Source organism: Medicago sativa, chromosome 2 (assembly GCF_051527215.1).
Source record: "Medicago sativa cultivar Bolivia chromosome 2, Bolivia_mono, whole genome shotgun sequence".
Classification (NCBI taxonomy): domain Eukaryota; kingdom Viridiplantae; phylum Streptophyta; class Magnoliopsida; order Fabales; family Fabaceae; genus Medicago; species Medicago sativa.
This window is the reverse complement of record NC_140750.1, coordinates 7908374-7933166: the sequence shown is the minus strand read 5'-3', so window position 1 is coordinate 7933166 and position 24793 is coordinate 7908374. Positions and strand designations below refer to the sequence as shown.

The window sequence follows — 24793 nt, the reverse complement described above, 5'->3', positions numbered from 1 at the left end:
TATAGACTAAGAGCTTAAAATCAATGAATTTTCCTCCTTAAGCATGGGAGAAATTCTACAGTTCAGTTGAAATTTAGAGGGTGTGATAAATAAAACAAGCGAAGTATATAGTAATTTAGATGTCATTTGAAACAAACTTGATGAAGAAAAACTATCTTAAGTGCACTTCCACTCTTTTGCCTTTATTATATATATTCTCGCTAACATATTCCTCCATACCATGCACTTCTAAATAAGACTTGCTCAATATCTTATGAACTTGGCATTGTGCCTAATTACTCCAACTCATGTAACATATGAAGAACTATCACAATCATATTGGATGATGGTGTCATGAAAAACTCTCACAAAAGCTTAAGCTTAAGGTCAAAACTAGAGCTAGGTAAATCACCTATTATAATATAGACAAAAAATATCTAGATGATTCTTGTTAGTGGAATATAAAACAAAACAGAATCACTCTTGAACATAAGAACACCAGCAAATAGATACCAAACAAAATGCCTAGTTGTTGTTATATATAGTTAAATAAGAACTAAGAACAAGATAAATAAAAGCACACATTGAGACCTTCTCTCGAAGTACCACACCAACATGGGGAATATGTGGACTTAGCACTTACATGCAACTAATGATATTCGATCTATGATACCTCCACATGAATCCTCCCACTGATTAGTAATAGACAACATTGTTAGTGAAACTTTAGATTCATGGTTGTCACTTTATAATGCACTTTCAGGATGCAGAGTTCCTAAAAAAAAGTCACTATCATGTTTTTAATTATCGACATTAGCAAATAATATGCTTTTTATAAGTACATAGAAAAAAGATTCACGAGGAACAGAAACCATGTATCATAACAGAAACATAACCAAACTGTAATATAACCTTCGAATTCTGCAATTAAACTTTAAGACCTTGTTAGAGACAGTTTTATAGAAGAAATAAAATGGCTAAACATAGTTTTATACAATTAGGTTGAAAACTCAACTGCTTGAAAGCTAAATAAATATCGAAAGTTGTTGATGGAGTACGAAAGAATGATAACCTTACATCATTGTTTATTAGAAAGCTTTCGGAATTTTTCCCTTGGCATTACTAAGCAATGATTATTGTTGCCCTCTTTATTGATCACCATATGAGCCACCACTTATTTTTCATGTAGCTGGAGTCAAGCATATAACATCATCAAAATTAAAACTTGTCTACATCATAATGATCTAAATACAATTAGATTTAAAACATGTCAACATTCATAAAGAGAAAATGATAATGTAGACTAGAAAAATACGCGATAGGTTTTATGGCAACCAGAAAATAATGATCTAAATACAGTTAGATCTAAATGGTCTTTTGTTGGATGGGATTTTAATCAATAGTCTATGGTCCTTAGAAGATAGCATTGAAGTCAAGAACACTTACACACAAGAGTTAATTAACAACTTCATACAGGAAAGGAATGTTTACTAACAATACCCCTCTATAAAAGAGAAAGAAAATGATACATGCAAGCATCACTAATGTTAACAAAGACACTGCAGTAGTGTGTATGAATGGATATAATGATAGAAAATAAGGCCTTGCAGTCAAAAGTTTATGAGCTACCTCAAGAGTCTTAGGATATAAACCACCAAGTTTTTTGAACTTAGTTAGGACAAATCAACATCACTTCCACAAAATTAACATCACTTGAAAAACTATTGTACGATATATTTTAACACTTTCTCTTATTGGTGAAATTTATTTAGGATCAACACTTTGGAAATAGGTTCTACATAAACATTGGTTTCACCCAATAAAAGAGTAGGTGTTAGAGTGAGTGTTGAAAAGAGAGTGGTGCTAGCACTCCTCCCTCTCGCTCTCTCTCACTCACTCTAAACATTAATACTTCAAATAGAGCACACTCTAAAAAAACAATCACCAAAAGTGACGGCAAATTAGAGGCAACATAGTTACAAATGTCAACATTAAAATACCCTGCATATTTTAGAGTAAAGTTCCACTTCATTCTTGAATATCAGATATTTTTTCATCATCCGGTTCTTTTAATTTTATAAACACCCTACGCTTATTTGAATAAACCTCTTACAAATAAAATAAAATAAATAGTGGGATTTTGTTTGAACAATTATTATAGAAAATTAATTACCCACGAAGAATAAAATTAAAATTGGCTAACTTAAAATTAGAAACATATTCAAGTTCACAATTAACAATTATTGTGCATTCACAAATTAAAAATAATAAGAAATAGATAAAGTCAGCACAAGAACGACCAACACCAAGAGGGAGAAAGGGAGAATCTTTTCAAAATTTGCAATCCGCTGAAAACGAATTCATAGAATTTCAGACAAAAAACCTAAAATTCGATACTGAACAGAGGCAATAAAAGCATTGATAACGTGAATGTTAAAATAGTTGGAAGTTATGTGTAGTTAGTTAAGGTAGTTAGACTAGAGTTAGTAATCAACTATAGTTAGTTGATAAGTAAACTAGAGTTAGTAGCTTGGTTAGAAGTTAGTTAGAGTTAGTTACTCAAACTAATCTCTATATATAGGAACACTATTGTACTCATTCATCATCTTTTTTCAATCTATTCATTTCTACAATGAGTTTCTATGAGTATCTCCCACATGAGTACTCTTATGCTTGCTATCTTGCTTAAATCTATGATTTTTCTCCCTATGATTCCATGATTCTCAACAGTGAACAACATACGACCAGAAACTAGATAGCAACAAACCATGTACCTTAGTGAATCGCAGAAAAATCTTCGTCAGTCAATCGCCGCAAACGCCGCCGCCTATCGTAAGTCTCGAATATCGACATAAAAGTGGGAGGATGGAATAGATAAAGAAATTAGCTATTTAAGGATGAAGCCAACCGATAAAGAATTTCGTGAGTCTCTTGGGATTTATCAACTGAGAGTGATGAATAATTTAGGGATTCTGAGTTTCTCAGATAAACGAGATTTTGGGGGTTTGACTTTCGTGATTTCGAGAACAGAAGAGAAGAGAATGAGTTTGATTTTGATTTTGATATTTCGTCAAAGAGGAGTTTCAATTTTATTTAACACGATAATGAGAAATTTTGTGTTAGTTTAACACACTTAATTATATATTTTATTTTATTTTATTTAATAAATAATTTCAAATTATTCATATAAAAAAATAAAAAATTATATCAAAATGTTTGTTTAGCATTGCCAAAAATTTTGACAAACTACCGTTCTATTTGGTATATACGACAATATGCTTTTAAGCCTTAGCATATTTTTTATTACGGGTACATACCCTACCACAACAAAATACGTAAAACCTTGAATATATGACCCTCTACAAGAACAGTTTTTTTACCTTTGCAAAATCAGGCGTTGTTGTAGACTCAAAATGTTGTAGTGATCGAAGGATAATCATGCCTGGTGGAGATAACAATCCTCAAAGGCCAAATGTGCCCCCCTCATTCCACATATCGTGGAACTCATTGGACTTAAAGACATCTCCGACCACCTCAGTTATTAGATATACAGTCGCATAACCTCTTTTGTGAAATTACATCAAAAGTCATCTGCATGGAGATAGCAATAAGCAGGTGAGAGCTCAAATACATTATAAATAGGAGATTCACTCTCATGTATGATCACACATTCTTAACCTCACTTAAACTCTAGTTACACCGTGCTTGACTTTGGTATAAGGCATCGAGATTACATCATCAACGCTTTGGATTAATCCTTTGGTGTTCATACATGAATAAGACTCGATAAACAAATCTTCTCTCCAAAAAAAAAAAAAAGACTCGATAAACAAATTAATTTTAAAATTTTGAGCATCAATAAAAATAATCCATAATTTTACGAATTTGCAAATACATCTTTGATTTGATCTAATAATAATGTACTCCCTCCGTTTCAAAATGAGTATCGCTTTAGGCTTTGACACAGATTAAGAAATGAAATGAAATAACCATTGGATATAACGCTTTTACTAAATTGTCCTTACTTTATAAGAAAAAGACAAAATTAAAGTTGCACTGAAAATTGTGTAGGAGAAAAGTTAGAGTATTTATTGAGGATAAAGTTGGAAGAAAAAAATTAAAGTTGTATTGGAAATGTAGAATGACATTCATTTTGAAACAATTTTTTTTTTTTTTGCTAAAGTGACACTCATTTTGAAACGGATGAGGTATTAGTTAAGATGATTCTTTTGTTAGTATATGTGTGTGAGAGAGACTATAACGTCATCACGTTAAATAAATATGTATTTCATAAAATAAAAAATATGTGTTAGAAAGAGTATGTTAAAATAAGTGTTGTTAGATTTTTTTTATGACAATATCAAATATTTTAAAAGATTTTTATCTCATATTTTTTGTCGGCGAGCTTAGTTTTTTTTTTTTATCAATAGGGCTTTGAGCCTTTGATTCATTAATTAAGAGTAGAGGGGTGGTAAATAAATTTTTGGACAAATTGAGTTTGGATTTTAATGGATTAATGAAAAGAATTTAATATTAATCTATTTTCATTTCACTGAAAATTCAATAATAAAATTCAATTCTTCCATTAAATACAAATTACCTAATTCATTTATGGTCAATTTTTAACGGATGGATATCAATATATCTTAAAACACTTATTAGAGTGGTGCATGTGATAAATGATATCGAGGATGCCAACATAGTCTGGACTTAGGATGTCTTAATGATGTTTTTACACTCTAATTTTGCTTAAAAAGTAATTTCATTATTTTAAAAAAAATGTTTAAATATTAATTATTTAAATGATGATTTCTAGATGTGGCTGTACATAATGGTCGAAAGCGGCTGATGGTGGGTGGTGACGGTTGACTACAATCGGTCTAAATTTATAAACCCATAATCTGTCTAAATTTCAACGGGGCATGGAGATAACATTAGACATAGAGAAATGGTTTCGTCTTCAATGGAAATCAGTGGGCTAATTAGTGGCTGAAATGAGTATCTTAGCTCCCCTGACAATATGGAATATTTTGTCGCAACAAATTTATTTTGTAGGGAACAACTCCATGAAATACTAGATCACAACATATATCTTTACTCCTTGCATGTGGTTCAACTTGTCACTAAGGGAACGTCTTAGTTTCATCATTATGCTAATGAATCAAAGATTATTAGAGATTTTATGTAGAAAGATTGTATCATATACTCTCTCCGTTTCATAATACTTGTCCATTTTGGAGAATAATTTTGTTTCACTTTACTTGTCACTTTCAAGTTTCAATACAACATTAATTATTTATTTTTCAATAATACCCTTACCTATTTATTGTAGAGAGAAAAATAATATAATGAAATAATAAATGAGTAAGGGTATTATAGAAAAAACACAAAGAATTTCATAAAAAATGACAACATTTATTTGATTTCTTGGTATGTGTAATTTCTCCAAAATGGACATGTACTGTGAAACGGATAGAGTATTTTCGTCACACGTTTCGCAAAGAGAATGTTTGTGCAGATGGTCTAGCAAAGTCGGGATGTTATTAATTCATAGTTCCTCTAATTGTGCTTCAGGCGCCTCCGTCTAATTTGTTATCGGATTTTAGGTATACTTTGTAAGGATGTAATCCCTTTTTTTTCTCTTTCTTCTTTCCTTTTCTCATGTAACAAAAAAACACCTCAAATTGCTCAGTCAATCAGATCGTAACTTTCAATGGACAATTTTTCTGAATAAAACCTGATCGGCTTAAACCTTTGATGGTTTGGGCCAGCATTGTCAATTTTTCTCTATGGCGCGCTAGATAAATACATTACCATTTTTCAGAGCTATCAAATGTACTAATTCCGACCGACATGATCACATGAACGGCCAAATTTCGCAATACATTTCTTAATTTCAAGCATCAATTTCAGCTTCATACTCTTTCAAAAAAAAAAAGGATTTACTCCTTCAATCAAAAGAAAACATCACGGTGAAGAGTGAGTCTTCACAATTTCATTAAAATTTACCGTAACATTGCAAATAACTTACGAATAAAAAAAACATCTCAAGTCTCGCAATTTCAATAAGCAAAATACTAAGAAAGTAAATCAACCCACTGTTGCCTTCCTGGGACCCAATATGCTCCAATTGAGCTGCTTCTTGGTGTGATAAAATGATAGATAACTAAGGGCTAATGGCTTGGGATCAATTAAAGTAATTGCAAATCATATAGAGAATTGATCTTCTCCCTGTTGTTTTTGCTCATTCTCGTGTTACGTGAGTTAACTTACGCTAAAAAATACATCTACGTGAGTTAACTCACGTTGAAAATACACCTACATGAGTTAACTCGTGTTCAACTTTTTTAGAGGAATGAACAATTCTAAATGGGAGAAGAGCAACTCTCAAGCATATATGGGTGGGGATAGGTCATGCCTAACGATAAAGGCGTATGATTTAGCCTACGTCAAATTTAGGTAAGATATTTTTAAAAGTATATTTAGGTTAAAAATGTCATGCTACAAATCATTAAAAAAAAAAAGACTTTTTAGGTCTAATAGTTTAACCCACCCTAAAAAAAAGGTCTAATAGTTTAAAATATTTAAGTAAGTATGAATAATAATAATAATAATAATAATAATAATAATAATAATAATAATAATAATAATAATAATAATAATAATAATAATAATAATAATAATAATATTATTATTATTCAATTTTATACTTTGATTAATTTAAACATATTATTTTACATTAATTTTTTATATTTAAATGTATTATTATAAACTAAAATTAAAATATGATATCATATATAGTCAATTCTCTAAAATGTCATGTTAAATATTAAAATAAGTTTTATTTCATTGGTCTATTGATTCATTAGCCAATTTAAACATAGATATTGTTAATTATTTAAAAACATTCATATGAATTTAATTTTTAAACAGGTTAACAAATCATATTAGACTTTCAAAATACAACTCTACAAAATAAGCATATGATATGTTATAGACCAATCTTAAACCTTATAATTTTTAGGGTTAATTGTTCAAACTAGCCCTATATTATATCAGACTTAAATATTGCAAAGTCTAATTCAACTCATCGTATTCGCACCCCTATTTTCATAAAGTGATATTGTTATCATTAGCGACCTTTTTACTCTAAATGTGGCTTATCACTCAAGCTCAACCACCTTCATGTCTTTAAGTATGAGTCTAGCAAAATCTCCGATTGTTTTTAAATTGTGTCCTTTGTGCCTCCACTTACTTTAGCATCCAATTAATTTAATCTTGAATATTAAACACTATGATGCTAAAGACATGTCCCACCTTACCTCACCCGTGCCAAATATTTCATATCAAGAAAATCAAGCTTGGAATGATACAATTAAAATCAATCAATGAGACATGTATATGTGCCTAATTAAAATCATCAAATTTGCTTTCAAAGAGAGGTTTATGGAGCTATGGTGTCAATAATTTGGAACACTGCAATCAACAGTGACTACATCATTAACGACAAAATAGATAGTGGAATCAAGCTACCGTGACTGACTATGTCCATAACACATTGTTTGGACCACATGGAATTTCAAGGAATGGAACCCCTACTTCAGTTGCTTTGAATGTCTAGAAAGAAAGAATTTGAAATCACAAATTTCTAACAATTTTCTTATTGGTTTAAATAATTTAAGGTAAAATATAAGGAATTCAAATTCTTGCACCTAAAAATTGAAATGGAAGATTTACCCAAAAAAATTGAAATAAAGGGAGGTGAAGACTTCATTTCTCTTCCATTCATATACCTCCAAAGCTCTCCATTCTTTTCTCTTGCGACCTCCAAACAAAACCATAGGCTCCATTCGAGGTGGTTTTCTGTTTTATACTCTGAAATTTGTAAACAACTCACGTTAGAGTGTAAAAAAATAATACCAATCGTGGATTAACAAATCAATAATATTATTATTAATTAATTCTAGATTTTCTCATTTTAGTAAAATTAATCACTTTAACGAGTCAAATACATACCAACAAACTTATACACATACAAACAAACTTTTGAACACCACATTCTTCATTTCAAATTAAAAAAATTCAATTCAATATTTTTCTGACGTTAACCAATGGCAATAATGTAATTGAAGCAAATCGGTGGTCAATAAGTCATACGAGTCATTATGTGGAATGTGAAAGAAGAAGTAGTAGTAGAATAAGTGATTATTCTCATGACTATTATGCACCACTCAACTTTTATTTCAAGAATAATCTCATCTTTGAAATATCTTACAACTTTCCAATATCTTTCATAAAATAAGCTGAAAAAATTCTACAAAAAATAAATATACCCCTTGTACTTGTACCTTTTCATGACACAAATACATAGTAATTGCTTTTACCTAGCACACATGAATCAAAAATCTAGGCACAAAACATCATTTCTGTGATCTACCTTCGTTCTAACATTATTCCATGAAAAAAAAAGTTCTATTGATGTCATCGTGGACATGAACTCATAAAGAAAGAAAAGAAACTTATCCTTATTGTCTAGAAGATTCTCATCTTGGTAGAGAACTTGTGGAGTGTGTTAACTAAGAATTTAGTATTCCTACATGTTACACATGGGAATCTCCAGCAAGAAGCAACTCAATGAAAAAACTGCCAGCTAATTTGTTGACCAAAGACTAGAGATTAGACAACAAATGGGATTCATACAAACACACTTTATGCAAAAAGTGATTACAAAGAACAGGCAGAATTATACCTATAAATAACAAGTGAATCACCATTTTTCTTGCAAATAACTGTGAAAACTAATCTCTCAATATTTGAGACTTATTTAAAAGTTAACCACTTTCAACGTATAAAGCAATCTTGGTTTAAAAAAAGTTAATATACTTTATCTAAAATTTGAATCAAATACATCAACTATTTGACCTTTTTTTTACATCTTATAATTAAAGATTGAGGAAGAATGTTTTAGTCTATGTTTGATATCACGATAGGAATGTCAGAATCAAGGTACCATGATTTTCAAAAGCTACACATTGTAGTTTTTACAAAATTACGGTGGATCATCATGATTCCGACATATCTACCGTGATATCAAACATAATAGTGAATCATCATTTTGGTACTTGAAATTGTAGGAATCAAATAATTTGATTTCTCAATATATTAAGTGACAAAATTAGTCCTTATATTGAAGAACTAAATTATTCAATTATTACATTTTAAGTACCAAAACTGTAATTCACTCAATTATAAAAAAATGCTATTGTAATAGGCCATACAATATTAACTTCAGAAACTCTAGCCCAATGTACAAGTTCTAACTAGATACAAATAACTAGACTGCCACATGAAGACAAGAAGCATAGTGTAGATTCTTTCCTAAAAAAAGAACAGTGCATATTTGCAACATTGTTTATGAATTTGTGGTAAATGTAATAATAACATGACCAGCATAAATGTCTCCAATAGCACACAAGTCTCCATCTAATCAATGCAAGAAAATAAAAAATGCAAGCAGAATGGTTTACATTCAAATGAAATGATGGCATGAGCACAGTTAGGCCCCATTGTAATCATCAATTGTGAACATTAAGTGGGATTTTACTACTCTAGGAAAAACCCTTTCAATTGGGACCATTAAGATTAATATGCAGTGGTGGCCAAGAAAGGGAAAAAAAATCATAAAACCAAATATGACACAAGAAATGGTCTAAAACTCTTGTAGAGCATTCTCTTTTCTGTCTTTGATATAACTCAACGTTACACATGTGATGAACCTAACTTGTCAACAACATTCATGTATCTCTTGGAAGAGAATACATATGGTATTGGTGACAATTTTTTTATGACTTTATAAAGTTTCAATGAAAGAATCTGTAAAGACTTAAAATAAAAATTGTGAACGTAACAATTACAAATACAGAAAAAGTATTATACCACTATATTACAGGTACAGAGATTGACATTGGTACTGAAACATCCCCAGCAGCAAAGCTTGAATCTATAGTTTGAGCTGAATTGCTAGCAAATGCATAGCCTACACCTAATCCACCATAATGCAGAGATGCATTTTCACATCTCTGAAACACTCTAGCAAGTGAAGCAGCTTTACGTCTAGCTCGCTTTGTCCCGGTAAATAGTAGCGTTTGAAGTAATCCGGCAATAGCTGGTGCCTTAACCACCCTTTCAGTTGCAGCTGAACCTCCACTCCGACATAACTCGAGCAATGCTGCGACTGCATTCTCCTTACCCCTCGGCGTTCCACAACGCATCATTCCTATCAACCCAGCTACTGCCTCTTCCTGATTCACTAATGCTTTGGCTCCGAAAGGCTGTCGAACGATCAAGGCTATGGCACCCGCTGCTTCCTCGGCAACTCCTTCATTCCCTAAAGCCTCAACTAAAGCTGTTACTGCTCCTGCCTCAATCATTCTAACACAATTCTCGGTGTGTGTGGAAAGATTGAACAAAGCTGTTACTGCATCCTTCTTTCCTCTTGGAGTCCCATCTTGTAACAGCCCTGCTAGGGCTTCAACAGCTCCGGTCTCGTCCGCGATTATCTTCTTATAGTCATGAACTGCTGATAAGCTGAACAATGTTGCAGCAGCATTTTCCCTTGCTTCTGTTGTATGCCCGAATCTCAAAACATTAACAATTGATACAAGACAACTTGCCTCGTCCATGATCCGGCTTTTGTTCTTGTCATATATGGAAAGGTTGAGCAATGCAGTAACTGAATTCTCCTGAGCAACAGAATTAGGCGACGAAAGCAAGTCCCTAAGATAAGGAATTGCCCCCGCTTCTGCAAGGAAAGCGCGATTTTCTCTGCCGGTTTTTGCAAGCAATCGAATCTCCCTGGCAGCTATAGTCTTTCCAGATTGCGATCCATTAGCGAGTTGTTGAATGAGAAGATTTGCAGTTGCTCTATTGGCTTCAAGGGCAGCTTTGGTGGGACAAGCAGATGCAAAAGCTTCACCCATTGCTTCCATCACCTCTGGTGGTTCAAGGGGAATTCCATGAGCACTACACCACTGCACAATCAAATTCCTCAAGGCACGATTCGGGACAAGACGAGTGTGAGCAAGTGTTTGACCTGTCTTTGGGCAAGTTGTATGCCCTTCATCCATCCACCTAGAAATGGAGCTCCTATCATAAGTTTGACCGGTGGAAATAATCACCGGATCTCTCATCAAATCCAACGATATCGGGCAACAAAAGTCCTTTGGAACAGTTAAAAATGTATCAGCAATTTCTTGAGTAATCAAACCCTTCTTGATCTTCTTCTGACTTCCATTTTCCAAATCATGCTCATCTTCCTCAAATCCAAATATCAAAAACCTACAATACCGCGTCATGGCCACCAACCCTTTAAGCACAGAAACTGTAGGCTCAATATCACCCTCATGGTTAACAATCTGCTCCTCCAAAGCCTCAATTTCAGTTCTACAACAAGCAGCATTCATAATCTGCAACTTATCAACGTAAAAACTTCGCAATTCTTCCGAATCAGGAATCCTCCCATTCTCAAACTGATCAAGAAACTCAAAGAAACGAACCCTAAGAGCATCATCCTCCATATCAATAAAAAGCTTAGCCCTCCTTGATTGCTTCAACAAAAGCTCAACCTGTTCCCTAACATCCTTACTCAAACAAACATCCTTAACAGGAAAAACATCCAAAAGCGTCGAAATCTCTTGATTCAAATCATGAAAATGACCCGAAATTGAATGATTTTGAAGCAAAAGCCACAACTTACTCGATTGCGCGCAATAATCAAGCAGAATCTTTGACCTATACAGCAACAAATAAAGCTCTTTCAGACAAAGCAACCCAGTAGCCGGAAGAACCGAACCCGAACCAGAATCTTTCAAATACTCCAACAGAACCTGAAAAACCTCAACTTTTCTAATCAAAGAACGTGTATTTTTCCTCTGGAAGAAAAATGAACGCTTTGAAAAACAACACACAAGCTCATTCACAACCGTTACAAGGGTTTGAACCAAAGCAACGTCGCTTAAATCAACCGGAGCCAGAAAAGCTTCCAACGTTGGTGATCTTCGCCGCCGCAGAGATGAGAAAATTGCCCCTGAAGCCATTTCAATCACAAAATGAAAATTCTAGGGTTTCTGAAACCCCTTTTGAAATTCCACTCTTTTAAGAAAAAAAATCTTGAAAACCCAGATGATAATTTTGGAAACTAAACACTTTTATGGTAAAAAGGAACAATCTTGGCAAATTTTCCGACAGATCTGCGGAATTTTCTTTTGTGGGAAATTATTGCAAACAATAACATAGGAAATAGGTAAGAAAGACTATGAAACAGTTATGTTTGAATGTTGAAAGGATTAAGAAGAACAAATAGATAAAGATGGAAAAAAAATTGAGATTGAAAAGAAAAAAAATTCGGCTGAATCCGCGTATGAGAGGAAAATTAATAAATAAAAAATTTGGACTGAATTTCCAAAGACTTTTTGTATTCTTATAATTTCTAATAAATTATTTAATTTATGTGTAACGTGGAAAAAAAAATAATGCAGACTTGTGACAATGACTTTTCCTAAGTTTGACGAATTGGTTATGTAGATTCTAGTCCATTCATTTTTTTGGTTTTTTTCTTTTTAGGTTTTTTTCTTTTCTTTGCTTTGTTGTAAGATAAGGGAAAAGAGGAGTAAAAGAAATAGTAGATTAAAGATGGGTACACCTTGTCAACCCTCTAAAAATATAAAGATGGGTAGGCTTTTGTTAGAAATTACATTTATGGTGTTATTGGTATAGGTTGAGGTTTTTAGTAGTAGTGTTGTTTGGAGTGAGGTTTAAATGGGAAATTTGGTGGTATTGTGTGGGGTTGTATTGGCATTGACTTTGCTTGTGAAAGGAAGTGGGGGTACCTCTTTGATGTCCTATTAGTTTGCTTTTCTTGGTTATGATATCAGATTTACCTAAAGTCCATATTGTTTGCAGTTTCTTGATATGTGTGTGTCACATTTTCTTTTTCCCCACAAGGAATGGAAATAGGGGATGGTTAGATTTTTTGCCGTTTGGAACTTTTTATTGCTTAGGTTAGCAGCGGCAAAGCTAGCAACTTTTTTACGAGGGGGCCAAATATAAAAATTTTATTTTTATTTTTTATTGTAAGCAACTAAGTAATTTGCAAGAAATTTTTTCTTTATTTTATGTTTGAATCGTGTATTGACAAATTTCATTGCTAACAAAACTCTCTTTGTAGTTGTTAAAAAGACCTAAACTATACAAAAAATAAGATGAAATAAATCTATCAAGCTAACTTATGATAAATAAACTTATTTGAGGTAGCTAAATATATATTATTGGGGTAGCTAAATATAAATTATGCTTATTTATTCAAATAAAACAAAAAAAATTGGGGTAGCCAATGCTACCCCATAGGTTTAACTTAGCTTCGCCCCTGTAGGTTAGGTTGCTTTAATTTAAAATTGGGACACCAATATTTAAAAAAGTGTTTTTGAATAGCATGTCTGAATTCTTGCATGAAATTTTCAAAGGACAAAAAAATCTTGCATGTGTATCCCTTGACAGTTTATCACTAATATACTATTTATTAGTGATAAAAAAAAAACTTCGTAGCATATTAGTGATAAAAAAAACTTCGTAACATATTAGTGATAAAAAAAAAAAAACCTCGTAACAAAATGACAAACACTTATCTTAAGTTTTTTTTTAAGGAAATGTGCTTATATTTATCATTGATATTTTTTTTATCTTAAGTTTTTTTATGTATCTTTTATGTATCAATAATAAAATATTTTAGAGAAATGCTAATCGGTGACCTCGGGACCCTGGTTAAGGATATGAAAAAGGAAATTATATACTCCCTCCGTTTCAAAATACATGTCCAAGTTAACCACTTCACATATGCCAATGCACAATTTTGACCGTTAATATCTTTAATTATCTAAAGTAAAAAATTATAAAAATTTAATATTTTGAAAATATTTGTCGAGACAAATCAAACAACATCTTACATGCTAATATTTGTATTTATACATTAGTTAAAAAGTATGGTCAAAGTAAGTCAAGTGAATAGTGCACATTGCAAAAATTGGACATATATTTTGAAACGGAGGGAGTAGTAGTTAATGCATTGAAATTGTGTAATTAATCTATAATAAAGTCAAAAGCAGTTTCCTTAATGGTAATAATTTTCTTTTATAGTATGCTTAACCAGTGCCCCGGGGGCACCGGTTAACAGGACCCAATATTTTATTATGTATGTTTTTTTTTAAAGGATTTTCTTATGTATGTTGAAATACTTAACAATGATAGATATTTTTCTTTCGAAAAAAACAATGATAAATATTTGTCTAGTATATTTGTAAAATTTATCAATGATAAATATTTCTTCTGTATTTTATTTATTTGTTTGAATGGTTTTTTTTTATGAACTTTGAATGGTTTTTTTTTTTTGGTACAGCTTTGAATGGTTGTTTTAAACTGCAGTTAAAACAATTTTATTTTTGTCATAAATAAAGGGAGGATGGAGCAATGGTTTAATGTCATGAAATCGTTTTTTTTAATTGCAATTAAAGCATTTTTAAAGGAATTTATTTCAATAAACAAATTTTTAGGGCCCAAATTGCCCCTACATTTTTTTTATTGCGCAGGGATTAAAAATTGTCAGGAGATGCCACGTGAAAATTTTAATTGACATTCCCTCAAAAATAAAAAAATAATTGACATATTATTACTATCAATTGATTTACAGTAATTTTGTTTTTTTCTTAAATTTACGTTTTTTTTTTATAGGCTTGATCTCATTCTTTTGAATGAAGGGCCGGCAATAACAATCCTTCAAACTGCAATGTTGTAAATGTAATTTAATAATTTAATTCTTGTCATTAAAAATGGTTTCTGATTAGTTGTTTTTATTATGACAAAAAATTTAAGCATAACTGGGGACGGAAGCATTTAAGCATTAGTATTTATTTAAATGTAATTTAAGTCATGTAATTAAAAATGGTTTTTAATCAATGTATTTGTAGAGTCTTGTTAACTTGTGCTCTTATGACACATGTTAAGAAACCCAAAAGTAGAAACATTTTCACAAATGTTAAGAAACCCAAAAGTAGAAACATTCTCACAAATTTTGTGCATTCTATTAATTACGTACAAATTTAAAAATTAAATTTAATGCACATATTCCAACAAAAAATATTACAGTACTTCCTATTTGATTCATTAACTTGTGTTTTAAGGGCACAAGTCAACTTTTCCCTACAAAGGATTGTCACGTGTAAGATTCTTTGAGAATTTGTTAAAGATCAAGGGATGGCAAAAAATACTCATGCATTTCGGTATATGCGGATAAAATCCGTCATAGACAAGGGGCGAGTAGCTTAAATGGTATCTACATGTATAATAAAAACGTATCCACGTGCACTCTGTAATTTGGTTGATCATGAAATATATGTATAGGTGATAGGAGATTCTTGTATGTTTTTTGCACTCTTGGATTATTTGAGTAATAATAATAAGTAATAAAACATGGGTGCCCCTAATATGGACCTTCCTAAAAGTGGTTCATCCATGGACCCTTACTTTTTACCGGTTATAACCTGTTAATAAAATACTTAAAAAATAAAAAATTCATGCCACCACCTGTCTTCCAGTTCAATCGCAGTTTTCCTGGAATATCCAACCAATAGCTCCAAAGCACCACCACCATCAATGACCTCTGCGACTCTATACCCATTTCTATTTGCATTAGTAAATCGCCATCCCTCAAAATTTGCACCATCAATTCACCTTCAACTATGTCACTTTTTAATACTCCCTCCGTTTCAAAATATATGTCCAATTTTTGCAATGTGCACTATTCACTTGACTTACTTTGACCATACTTTTTAACTAATGTATAAATACAAATATTAGCATGTAAGATGTTGTTTGATTTGTCTCGACAAATATTTTCAAAATATTAAATTTTTATAATTTTTTACTTTAGATAATTAAAGATATTAACGGTCAAAATTGTGCATTGGCATATGTGAATTGGTTAACTTGGACATGTATTTTGAAACGGAGGGAGTATTTTTTTTTGCCTACACATGTTGGTTAAATCCAACCAAAGTCATAATCTTCCATTGACCACCGCTTTCTCTGTGCATTAGCAACAACCTTCATAAATTCCCCCTTGGCCCTCACAATTAATTTGACATTTAATTTTTTTATTGAGAATCAAACCCTAACTCATGCATATAATATGCAATATCTCTATCAACTGAGTTAAATTCACGGACACCATGTTTGTTTTTTTTAGGTCGGGGACCTTATTTCTTTATTTAATTTAACGGCTTCCTTTAAATTAGGTGTGCTAAAATTTTGGGCTTCTTTTTATAATAAAGCCTATTTTTTTATTCTTTCAGATTATTCTTTTAACAACTTGAAAACATGGTATTACTATTAATTTGACCGCATTTCTTCGTAAATAAATGAGTTTGATTTCTAGAAATAATTTATAGTCAAACTTAACTTATCTATCAAACGAACTTCTAATTATCAGAGCTCATTCTGATGGAAACTTAATGGTTAACACACACAAATAAATTCATGAGTAAGCATTCTAATTTAAGATTATTATAGAATTAAGTAAATTAACCACATCATGATATTTATTACAAATTTATTGCTCTATTTGTTTTAAAATAAGTGACATTATTGATTGTTGCACACATATCAATGCACATCTTGGAAGTTTAATATAATATTTTTAATTATTTATTGGTATAAATTATATAAATTTGGTATTTTAAAAATATTCATCGAGACAAATCCAACAATATCTTATTCTTTTTTTACAAATCAACATCGTATATGATACCATTTATATTTATATATAATAAAATATAGGGAAATGTTAACTAGTGTCCTCGGGGCACTGGTTAAGGACCTGAAATAGTAATTTTTTATAAAAGTTTGTGTAATCAGTGCATTGAAAATTGAAAACTTTTAAATTTTGAAAGAATAATTACTTTTTATTAGCATGCTTAAAGAGTGCCCCGGAGGCACTCGTTAATAAGACCCTAAAATATACTATCAAAGTATATTACGTGAATAGTTCACATAGTCAAATTATGTCACTTATATTTTGACCAAAGAGGTAGCTAGTTTGTTTTTTACTAAATTACAAATATACATGTGTTAATATGTGTTTGAATTTATTTATCTACTTTTCCAAGTTATCATTAACAACAAAAAGACATACTTATTTTACAAATAACATTTCCATGTTCAGTAAAATTCAGCATGAGTGCAGTAAAAAAGAAAGATTAGATTTGGTGTCAAGTGTTTTTACAAAAAAGAGGTTGACTTGAGAAGCATGATGGGACCACGCGATTATGAAGTCCTTACGTGATGCTACCTTACTTAGTTGCGTGTGTAACTTGGAGGTAAATGGGAGTTTCATTCACTACTTTGACTAGAACTAGGAAGAACCACTCCAAACGCCAAGTTGACTGCTATGATTAATCAATTTTTATTGGAACATTAATACTGAGATTATAGGATTATTGCATAAAAATTGTAGGATCACAATTTAATTTTAGCATCACGGCAGCATAATTGTGAGAATCACGACCTTTATTAGTCTTAAACATGCTTCTCTATTTAGTTCTTAGACTATAGTCTTGTACAATTATATTATACTCCCACCGTCCATATTACTTGACCTAGTTGACTCCGTCACGTATGCCAATGCACAATTTTAAATTTAAATTTCTTTAATAATCTAGTAGAAAAAATTACGAAAATTTGATATTTTGAAAATATTAATCGAGACGAATCTAACAACATCTTATATGCTATATTTTGTTTTTATATATTAGTAGAAAAATAGAGTCAAAACATGTTACATAAATAGTGCAAATATTCTAAATAGGTCAAGTAATATGGGACGGAGGGAGTATATAGACTTTACATATACTTCTAATACATACACACCTAATTTATTTTAGAAAAACATTTTATACAAATTTAAAAAACACATTCTAAGGAGTTTATCTCTCTCTACAAGTTATTTAAACTACTTTGTTAAATATAAAAGTGTTTGTGAAGGTAAATTATAGAGAAAATAAGAAAAACACTCTTGACCAAAAAAAGAAAAACACTAAAGTGTGGCCCACCTCAACGAACATAACGCGTGGCCCATTCATGAATGTCATCCCATTCAAAACTTCTTTTCATTAAAATTAAATCGTCATTTCAGGTATATATCTACGTACTATAGGACTATTATCATGAACGTGAAAAGGAATTTTATAATCATACGTACTTGTGTTAGCTGTGTTATTAGAAAATAATAATAAAGTTTTAGCCGTTTTGAATAAGATTAATTCACTTGATCCACGTTGTATTTCTTCAAAGTCAATAACTGAGTTCAAGTATAAGATAATCCATTCATAGTCCTACTAAGACAATTCAGTTCATATTTTTTTTTAGGGAATTCAGTTCACATTTTATTCATCTATACATATTATTATTATTTTTGTTTGTTATAACATGCACTTTTGTTGGCATGCAAAAAATATTTTGTACATTCATATTCAAAAACATTATTAATCTTCACATATTTTTTTAATCATTAATTTATCCTAGTTTTCACACAATTCAATCATAGGAAGAGTGCATTTTAGTAGGCATGAGATTTTGACAAGTGGCAAATGTTGCATCTTCTTAATTTGTGAGTTTTGAGCCAAAAATAAAACTCGCTAGAAGAAATGAGTGCCCTTTGAGTGAAGGCACAAGTGATTCATTCTTTCACCTCTAAGAAAGGTTACTGTTTTTCTGGTCCAACAAAATGACCGACCACGGGGATTTCAAATTGTTAAGATCACACAAATTTCTTTTGACCAAAAAAAAAAGGATCGCACAATTTCCTTACCTATGAATAAAGGCAGGCCAAAGTCATTAGTCAAACCTTAGCTTATGTTCCTCACAATTAAATAAACGAAGGATTTGTCCTTCCTTCTAATGTGCACCACAGGCACATATGGATCAGGAACTTGGAAAGAGATGGTCCAAAGTTGTTAATGGTTTAATTTAATTAATGTTGTCCTTTCTGTGGCTAAAAAGTATTTCAGCCTTTTTGTTCTCTAAATTATGTTTTAATATTCAACTAGCTAGAAATAATTTGTGGATATTATCGAAATCAGTTAAACGTGTCCTTGCCATCATAAAAAAAAAAAAAAAAAAAAGTACCTAACTCTATGTTGGAAGCGGCCATTAAAAGAATTAGAAAAATTGCACTAATATTAATTAATACTTCATAAGTTTCATTAAAAAATAATTAATCGAATATGTTGATTTCTATAATAAGTAACATGTTAAGACTAAAATATTTGTTTGGAAAAAAGTTGTAAGGGAAGCCCGTGCCACTTCAAGTAACAAAGGGTGGTCGAAATCCATTGTAATAAGTATGTCCGATGGCATAGTATAAAAACTCTCACGGCAAGTCAATATGGACGAGGAGCATGAGAGGTAGGGATGAGAATAAACGAGTATCAATTGGGTGACATTGCATTTAGTAATAGAGTATTACTTTTTCCACCCTATGCATTTCCTCGCGCGCCCTATTTTTTTCCAATTTTATCTCTGGTCCGGATTTCGTATTCCGGAATGGATTGTTAGTATTCTTCAGTGGTTTCCGGATTTTAAAACCCGGAATACTATTTTAGCAGAACTTTTGCAATTTTAAGCTCTACAATTCGTAAAATAAAATGCGAATAAAATAAAAAACAAAAATAAAAAGACACAAACAAAAAAACTACTCATTTTATTAATATATGAACAATACATTACAATAATTTTCAAGCTTTTTAAGCTTATTACATAAGATCCTAAATCTATTTCTAATCTCCTAAGAGCCTAATTCTAATCTCCTAAGAGCCTAACCACTGCTATGTGATAGGACATAGCAGTAGCTTGGCTATTGGAGGAAAACCGGAGGAGGGGGAAGAGGAGTGCGGGAAGAAGAAACCAATGCCCCTGAGGGAGGTGGGGGGTGCTCAGACATACGCCCATACAGGCGAAGCTAATAACCACACTGACCCACATGACCCTCAGATGAATCGTCCTTCATTGCAGCGCGGTTCCATCCTCATTGACCGTTCATACAAACCCTGCAAGTTTTCATCGAGACCCTTATCTATGAAAGGCCAACGATGGAAAACCATGTTTGTAGAAGGAAGAAGAGGAGGAGAGGGATGGCGTGAGAAATGGTGGGGTTTGGAAGGGTATTTATAGGGAGGGGTGGGTGAAAAATGGTTGGGAAGCCATAAATGCAGTCAAAAAGCGTGGTAAAACACGTTTTTTTGACTTGACCACTGTAAAAAACGTGTGGTGCAGACCACCGGCCATGGCATTGAGGCATTCCGGAATATAAAATCCGGAATGCACCTTTGTTTTCCGGAATATACTTTCCGGATTAATGCGATTATGTGAATGAGGGAAAAGTTGGCACTTCTTTGTAGGACTAAGGACATTCCGGAATGTATAATCCGGAATGACTCAACACTTTTGAAAGAGAGCCATCAATGTGGGTTTGGACGGTTACAACCACTAACACGTTTTCATTGACTGTATTAATAACCTAGGACTTTTTTTAGGCTATAAATAGGCTTCCATCTTCAACAAATACATTCATTCTTCACTCCACCTCTTTTCTTCCATTCTCTTCAAATTTTTTAAGTTTTGTAGGAGTGTTTGTGGTGTCATGGTCATTATTGACCGTTCCTATGAACCCTGCAATTGCATTGCAGCTTGTGTGGGGTTCATATAACGGTCAACAGAGACCCTTGACATCAAAGAAAGACACAAAATATTCATATCGTTTTTGTTCGGATTTAATTTTCCGGAAATCTCTTCATCTCTTTTCTTCAATTTTCTTCAAATTTTTTAAGTTTTGTAGGAGAGTTTGTGGTGTCATGGTCATTGTTGACCGTTCATATGAACCCTGCAATAGCATTTCAGCTTGTGTGGGGTTCATATAACGGTCAACAGAGACCCTTGACATCAAAGAAGGACACAAAAAAGCGCACAACATCTGGTCCGGATTTTATGTTCCGGAAGTAACTAACAATCTGGTTCGGAAAACATAATCCGGACCAGGGGTATTTTTGGAATATTTGCAGGGCGCACTAGAAGGCCATAGGGTGGGAAAAGTAATACTCTTAGTAATATTGGTGAACCACAATGTCACAAGTGGCTTTCCTCTCTCTCTTTCACAAGGTTTTTTTTTTTTTTTTTTTTTTGTACACTTGTAACATTTAGGTTTACCAATGTCACCAAATATTATGTCACCCAAGTATTACCTAGAATAAACTGATCCTAGTTATGCTTTGTTTTGCAAGACCTAAAAGGCTTAGGCCTTAAATGTAGTTAGTTCCGATCCTGAAATTTTACGGACTTTAGGGAAAACACGATAAAAAGACTTGTATCAATTATGACGATGAACATTCTAACTATATTGACATTTTAAGTTATCAAAATACAACCAAACCAAACCTCACAAAGCTAAGTAAAACGTTTGAGTTATCAAAATACAACCGAACCAAACCTAACAAAGTTAAGTAAAACGTTAGATATGGAAGATTATTCTTAGCATAACATTTCACATCTCAAGATATTCTATGCAAAACTTGTCTACAACGTTCTTTCTCTTTCATACTTTCTTCTTACAAGTGTTCATCAATTGTCTGAATTTTATCTAATCTTATTCTCAAATCATTCCAAGTATTCATATCAGTCATATGTTTGACACTATTTTCCTATTGCGTCATTCTTTGACTAATATGTTTCAAATCACTTAAGCCCTTACTTGCTAACAAACCCAATGTACTAAAAGTAGAACATTTAAACAATTCACAACAAAAACAATATACTTTGTGAACATATTTGCAATAAACTAACTATTTTCGATCACAAATCTCACAATTAATTAATTTTTTTGAATAATTCACATATGAAAAATACTAAGATATTTGTCAGCGAAATCAAGAATTCATTTATCTAGTAGGTACATTTTCAACTAGGATATCCTTTGAATTGTTATTAAGATTCTTCTAATTTTTGGATCATAAATATCAAAATGAGAGATTTCTTTTGTTATAATAATCACCATGATTTTGAATATTATATGCATTTGACATATCATTAAGAACACTTGAGTTATCACAGTTTCCTTATTTTCATAATTTAAATTTTCCAAGTTTTTTTTATGTCTCACTTGAAAGTGAATATTATGGTTCAATACACTTGCATGGGGGTGGGGTGTATATCAAAAATATCATTAGGGTTGGAAACTCTACTAATGTTTGGGCCTTGATGCGACTTGCTATATAAATCCCCCATAAAAGAATAAGATTTACTATATACACCTCTATTAAAATTTGCTCTCTATAAACCTAGGCACTAGGTCGTCGCAGCCCATACTATGTCCAGAGTTGGCCCTGCTATTAGTTTGACATAGGTTTACTTTTAGACATGAGTTTAACTCTTCCAAAATTCTAATTGATATGATAATCTAGTCTAGTTAAAAATCCATTTTATTTAAACAAATTCAATTAAATAACCTAACTTACTCTTTTTTTTTTTTTAGGAATATAACCTGATTTACTCTGTTTTGTCTTTTTCTCTACTTGGGTCTGATTTAAATTTGTTATTACTTTCATACCTTTTTTTTTGTTACAATTCCTTTCAATAGTAACAAACTTCGATAGTTTATTAAAAAATCAAAATAAAACCTTAAATAGTACTTTCTTCATTCCAAATTATAAGTCACTTTGTCAAAAAAAATTGTTCCAAATTATAAGCCATTTTAAAACCAATGAAACATTACTATTACTTTTTCTATTATATCATTAACTATTTATTACTCTTTTCTTTCACTTATTTAATTTATCTTTCTCATACTATTTATTAAAGACAATTTTGTAAAACAACTCATAATATATCTTTCCTATACAAAATTAATTACTTTTCTTAATATGTGTGAAATTTTAAAATATTTTATAATTTGGGACGGAGAGAGTAATAAACTTCAATCGACAAATGTGAAAGGGAAATTATAGGTTGACACCTTTTTTTTCCATACCACTCATATACCACTCCAAATGACATTTTTTATTTATATTTCTCTTTTCTTTTATTAATTCATTTCTCTCTCATTCACTAAATAAATGTCGCATAAGGGTGTACAATGTAGAGTTGCCACATAGGGTGGTCAATGTATCATTACTCGACGTGAAATGCTGCCACAAACAAAATGACATAGAAATATTATAGACAAAAAATGTACTCATACAAATATCAATTAATATATCAAATTAAAATTCAAAAGACAAATATATACAAAACCCTTTTCAAAACACATTTTCAGCCTTTGTTATATGCAAACAAAGCAAAATCCAAAATATATATGTCAATCCATATGAATGACTCACATGACCTGAAACAGTGCACAACAAAATTAATATTACCAAATCAAATCATCAAATTCATAGCATTGCTTCACCAGCAAGCAAAACCATCCCAAAAACAAGAGCCAGCCACATTCCCTTCACGTTTGAATAACCAGCACCAGAAGCTTCTGCAGGCAAGTCATTATTCTCATCATCATCATCCTTTGATGATGATGACTTGCTTCTATCATCAGGCTTAGATGAATCTCCTTTAGAAACCGGTGCAGGTGCAAGTGCAGGAGCTTTAGCAGGAAGCACAAGATCAAGAGGAACAAGAACCTTGTCAACCTGATATACAGCTAGTTTGTTGTCTGTGTAAACTGTTCCTGTAACGGTTGCGTTAACAGCGCCAGTTGTCATACTAACATGGCTACCACCAGAAGTGGTTACATTAAGTTGTAACCGTTTGGCATCATCACCAGCTTGTGTTTGAACCGGGTTGGTTAAGGTGTCGAAGTTCGAGATTGAGATGAATGAGGAAAGTGTGTGGAATTGTAATAGTTCTACTTTGTGTCTGTCACTGAGGGAATTAAGGAAACCTGGTTTGAGTTTTGAAAAGGCACTGTCTTCTGGTGCAAAAAGAGTTAAGCCACCACTGCTAGAATCTGATGATGATGATGTAACTATTTGTGAGTTGAGTTGGTTTATTAACTGAGTTGTTTTGAGAAGACGGATAAGAACTGAGAATCTTTTTGCTTTTTTGAGGATTTGGATAATGTCTATGGATGGTGATTTTGGGATAATACTAGGGGTGGGGGCCCCACTTGGGGATACTGGTACAAGGGGAACTGTGTTGAAACCTGGTGCTGGTGTAGAGCCTTGTGGAGATTGAACTGGTGAGAGTTGTGCTGAGGTGGTAGTGGAATAGTAGAGGATTAGAATTAGTAGCTGTAGAATTGAGGCAAAGAAAAGAGATTGTAGTTTCATCATTGTTTAAAGAGTGTTGAATGTTGATTAGTGTTTAGGACACTTGAGATTACTACTTGATTGATAGTACTTTATTTGTGTCCTTATGTGAGGAATGAGGGAGAAGGGATTGGCTTTTATTGAGGATTCTCATTGGTGAAAGGTTTAGTTTAGTTAGGAAGAAAATGTGATGTTACAACATTTTTTATATCAATTAGGTAGCAAATAATAACTGTCAGGGACATAAGAAAGGTAAGCTAGGCCAGTACATTATATGATAATTTTGATTTTGATTAATTAGTTTTTTCATTTTTCTTTGAGTATTGTGAGACAGAAGATTTGACAGTAATATTATTATATGATTAAAGGAATGCAGGTAGATTAAGATGTGTATGCATGAATTATTTTGCTTTCATCAC

The 24793-nt window shown here is 32.0% G+C and overlaps 1 protein-coding gene and 1 pseudogene across 2 annotated transcripts; both read right to left on the bottom strand.

Annotated features, from left to right (window-relative positions):
* Positions 1-7381: 7381 nt before the first annotated feature.
* On the bottom strand, positions 7382-12387 carry PUB17 (plant U-box 17). Its single transcript, XM_085742562.1, has 2 exons — positions 9916-12387; positions 7382-7854 (listed from the first exon to the last, which is right to left on the bottom strand). The coding sequence occupies exon 1, from the start codon at positions 12072-12074 to the stop codon at positions 9918-9920; it is 2157 nt and encodes a 718-aa protein (XP_085598688.1). The 5' UTR covers positions 12075-12387; the 3' UTR covers positions 7382-7854; positions 9916-9917.
* Positions 12388-23302: 10915 nt separating this feature from the next.
* On the bottom strand, positions 23303-24484 carry LOC146944161 (fasciclin-like arabinogalactan protein 11 pseudogene; annotated as a pseudogene). Its single transcript, XR_015025856.1, has one exon. The product of XR_015025856.1 is annotated as a fasciclin-like arabinogalactan protein 11 pseudogene (transcript).
* Positions 24485-24793: the final 309 nt, after the last annotated feature.

What these genes read in the sequence shown, in the direction of transcription:
- PUB17 (XM_085742562.1), bottom strand. Translation starts at nt 12,074, where the DNA reads ATGGCTTCAGGGGCAATTTTCTCATCTCTGCGGCGGCGAAGATCACCA.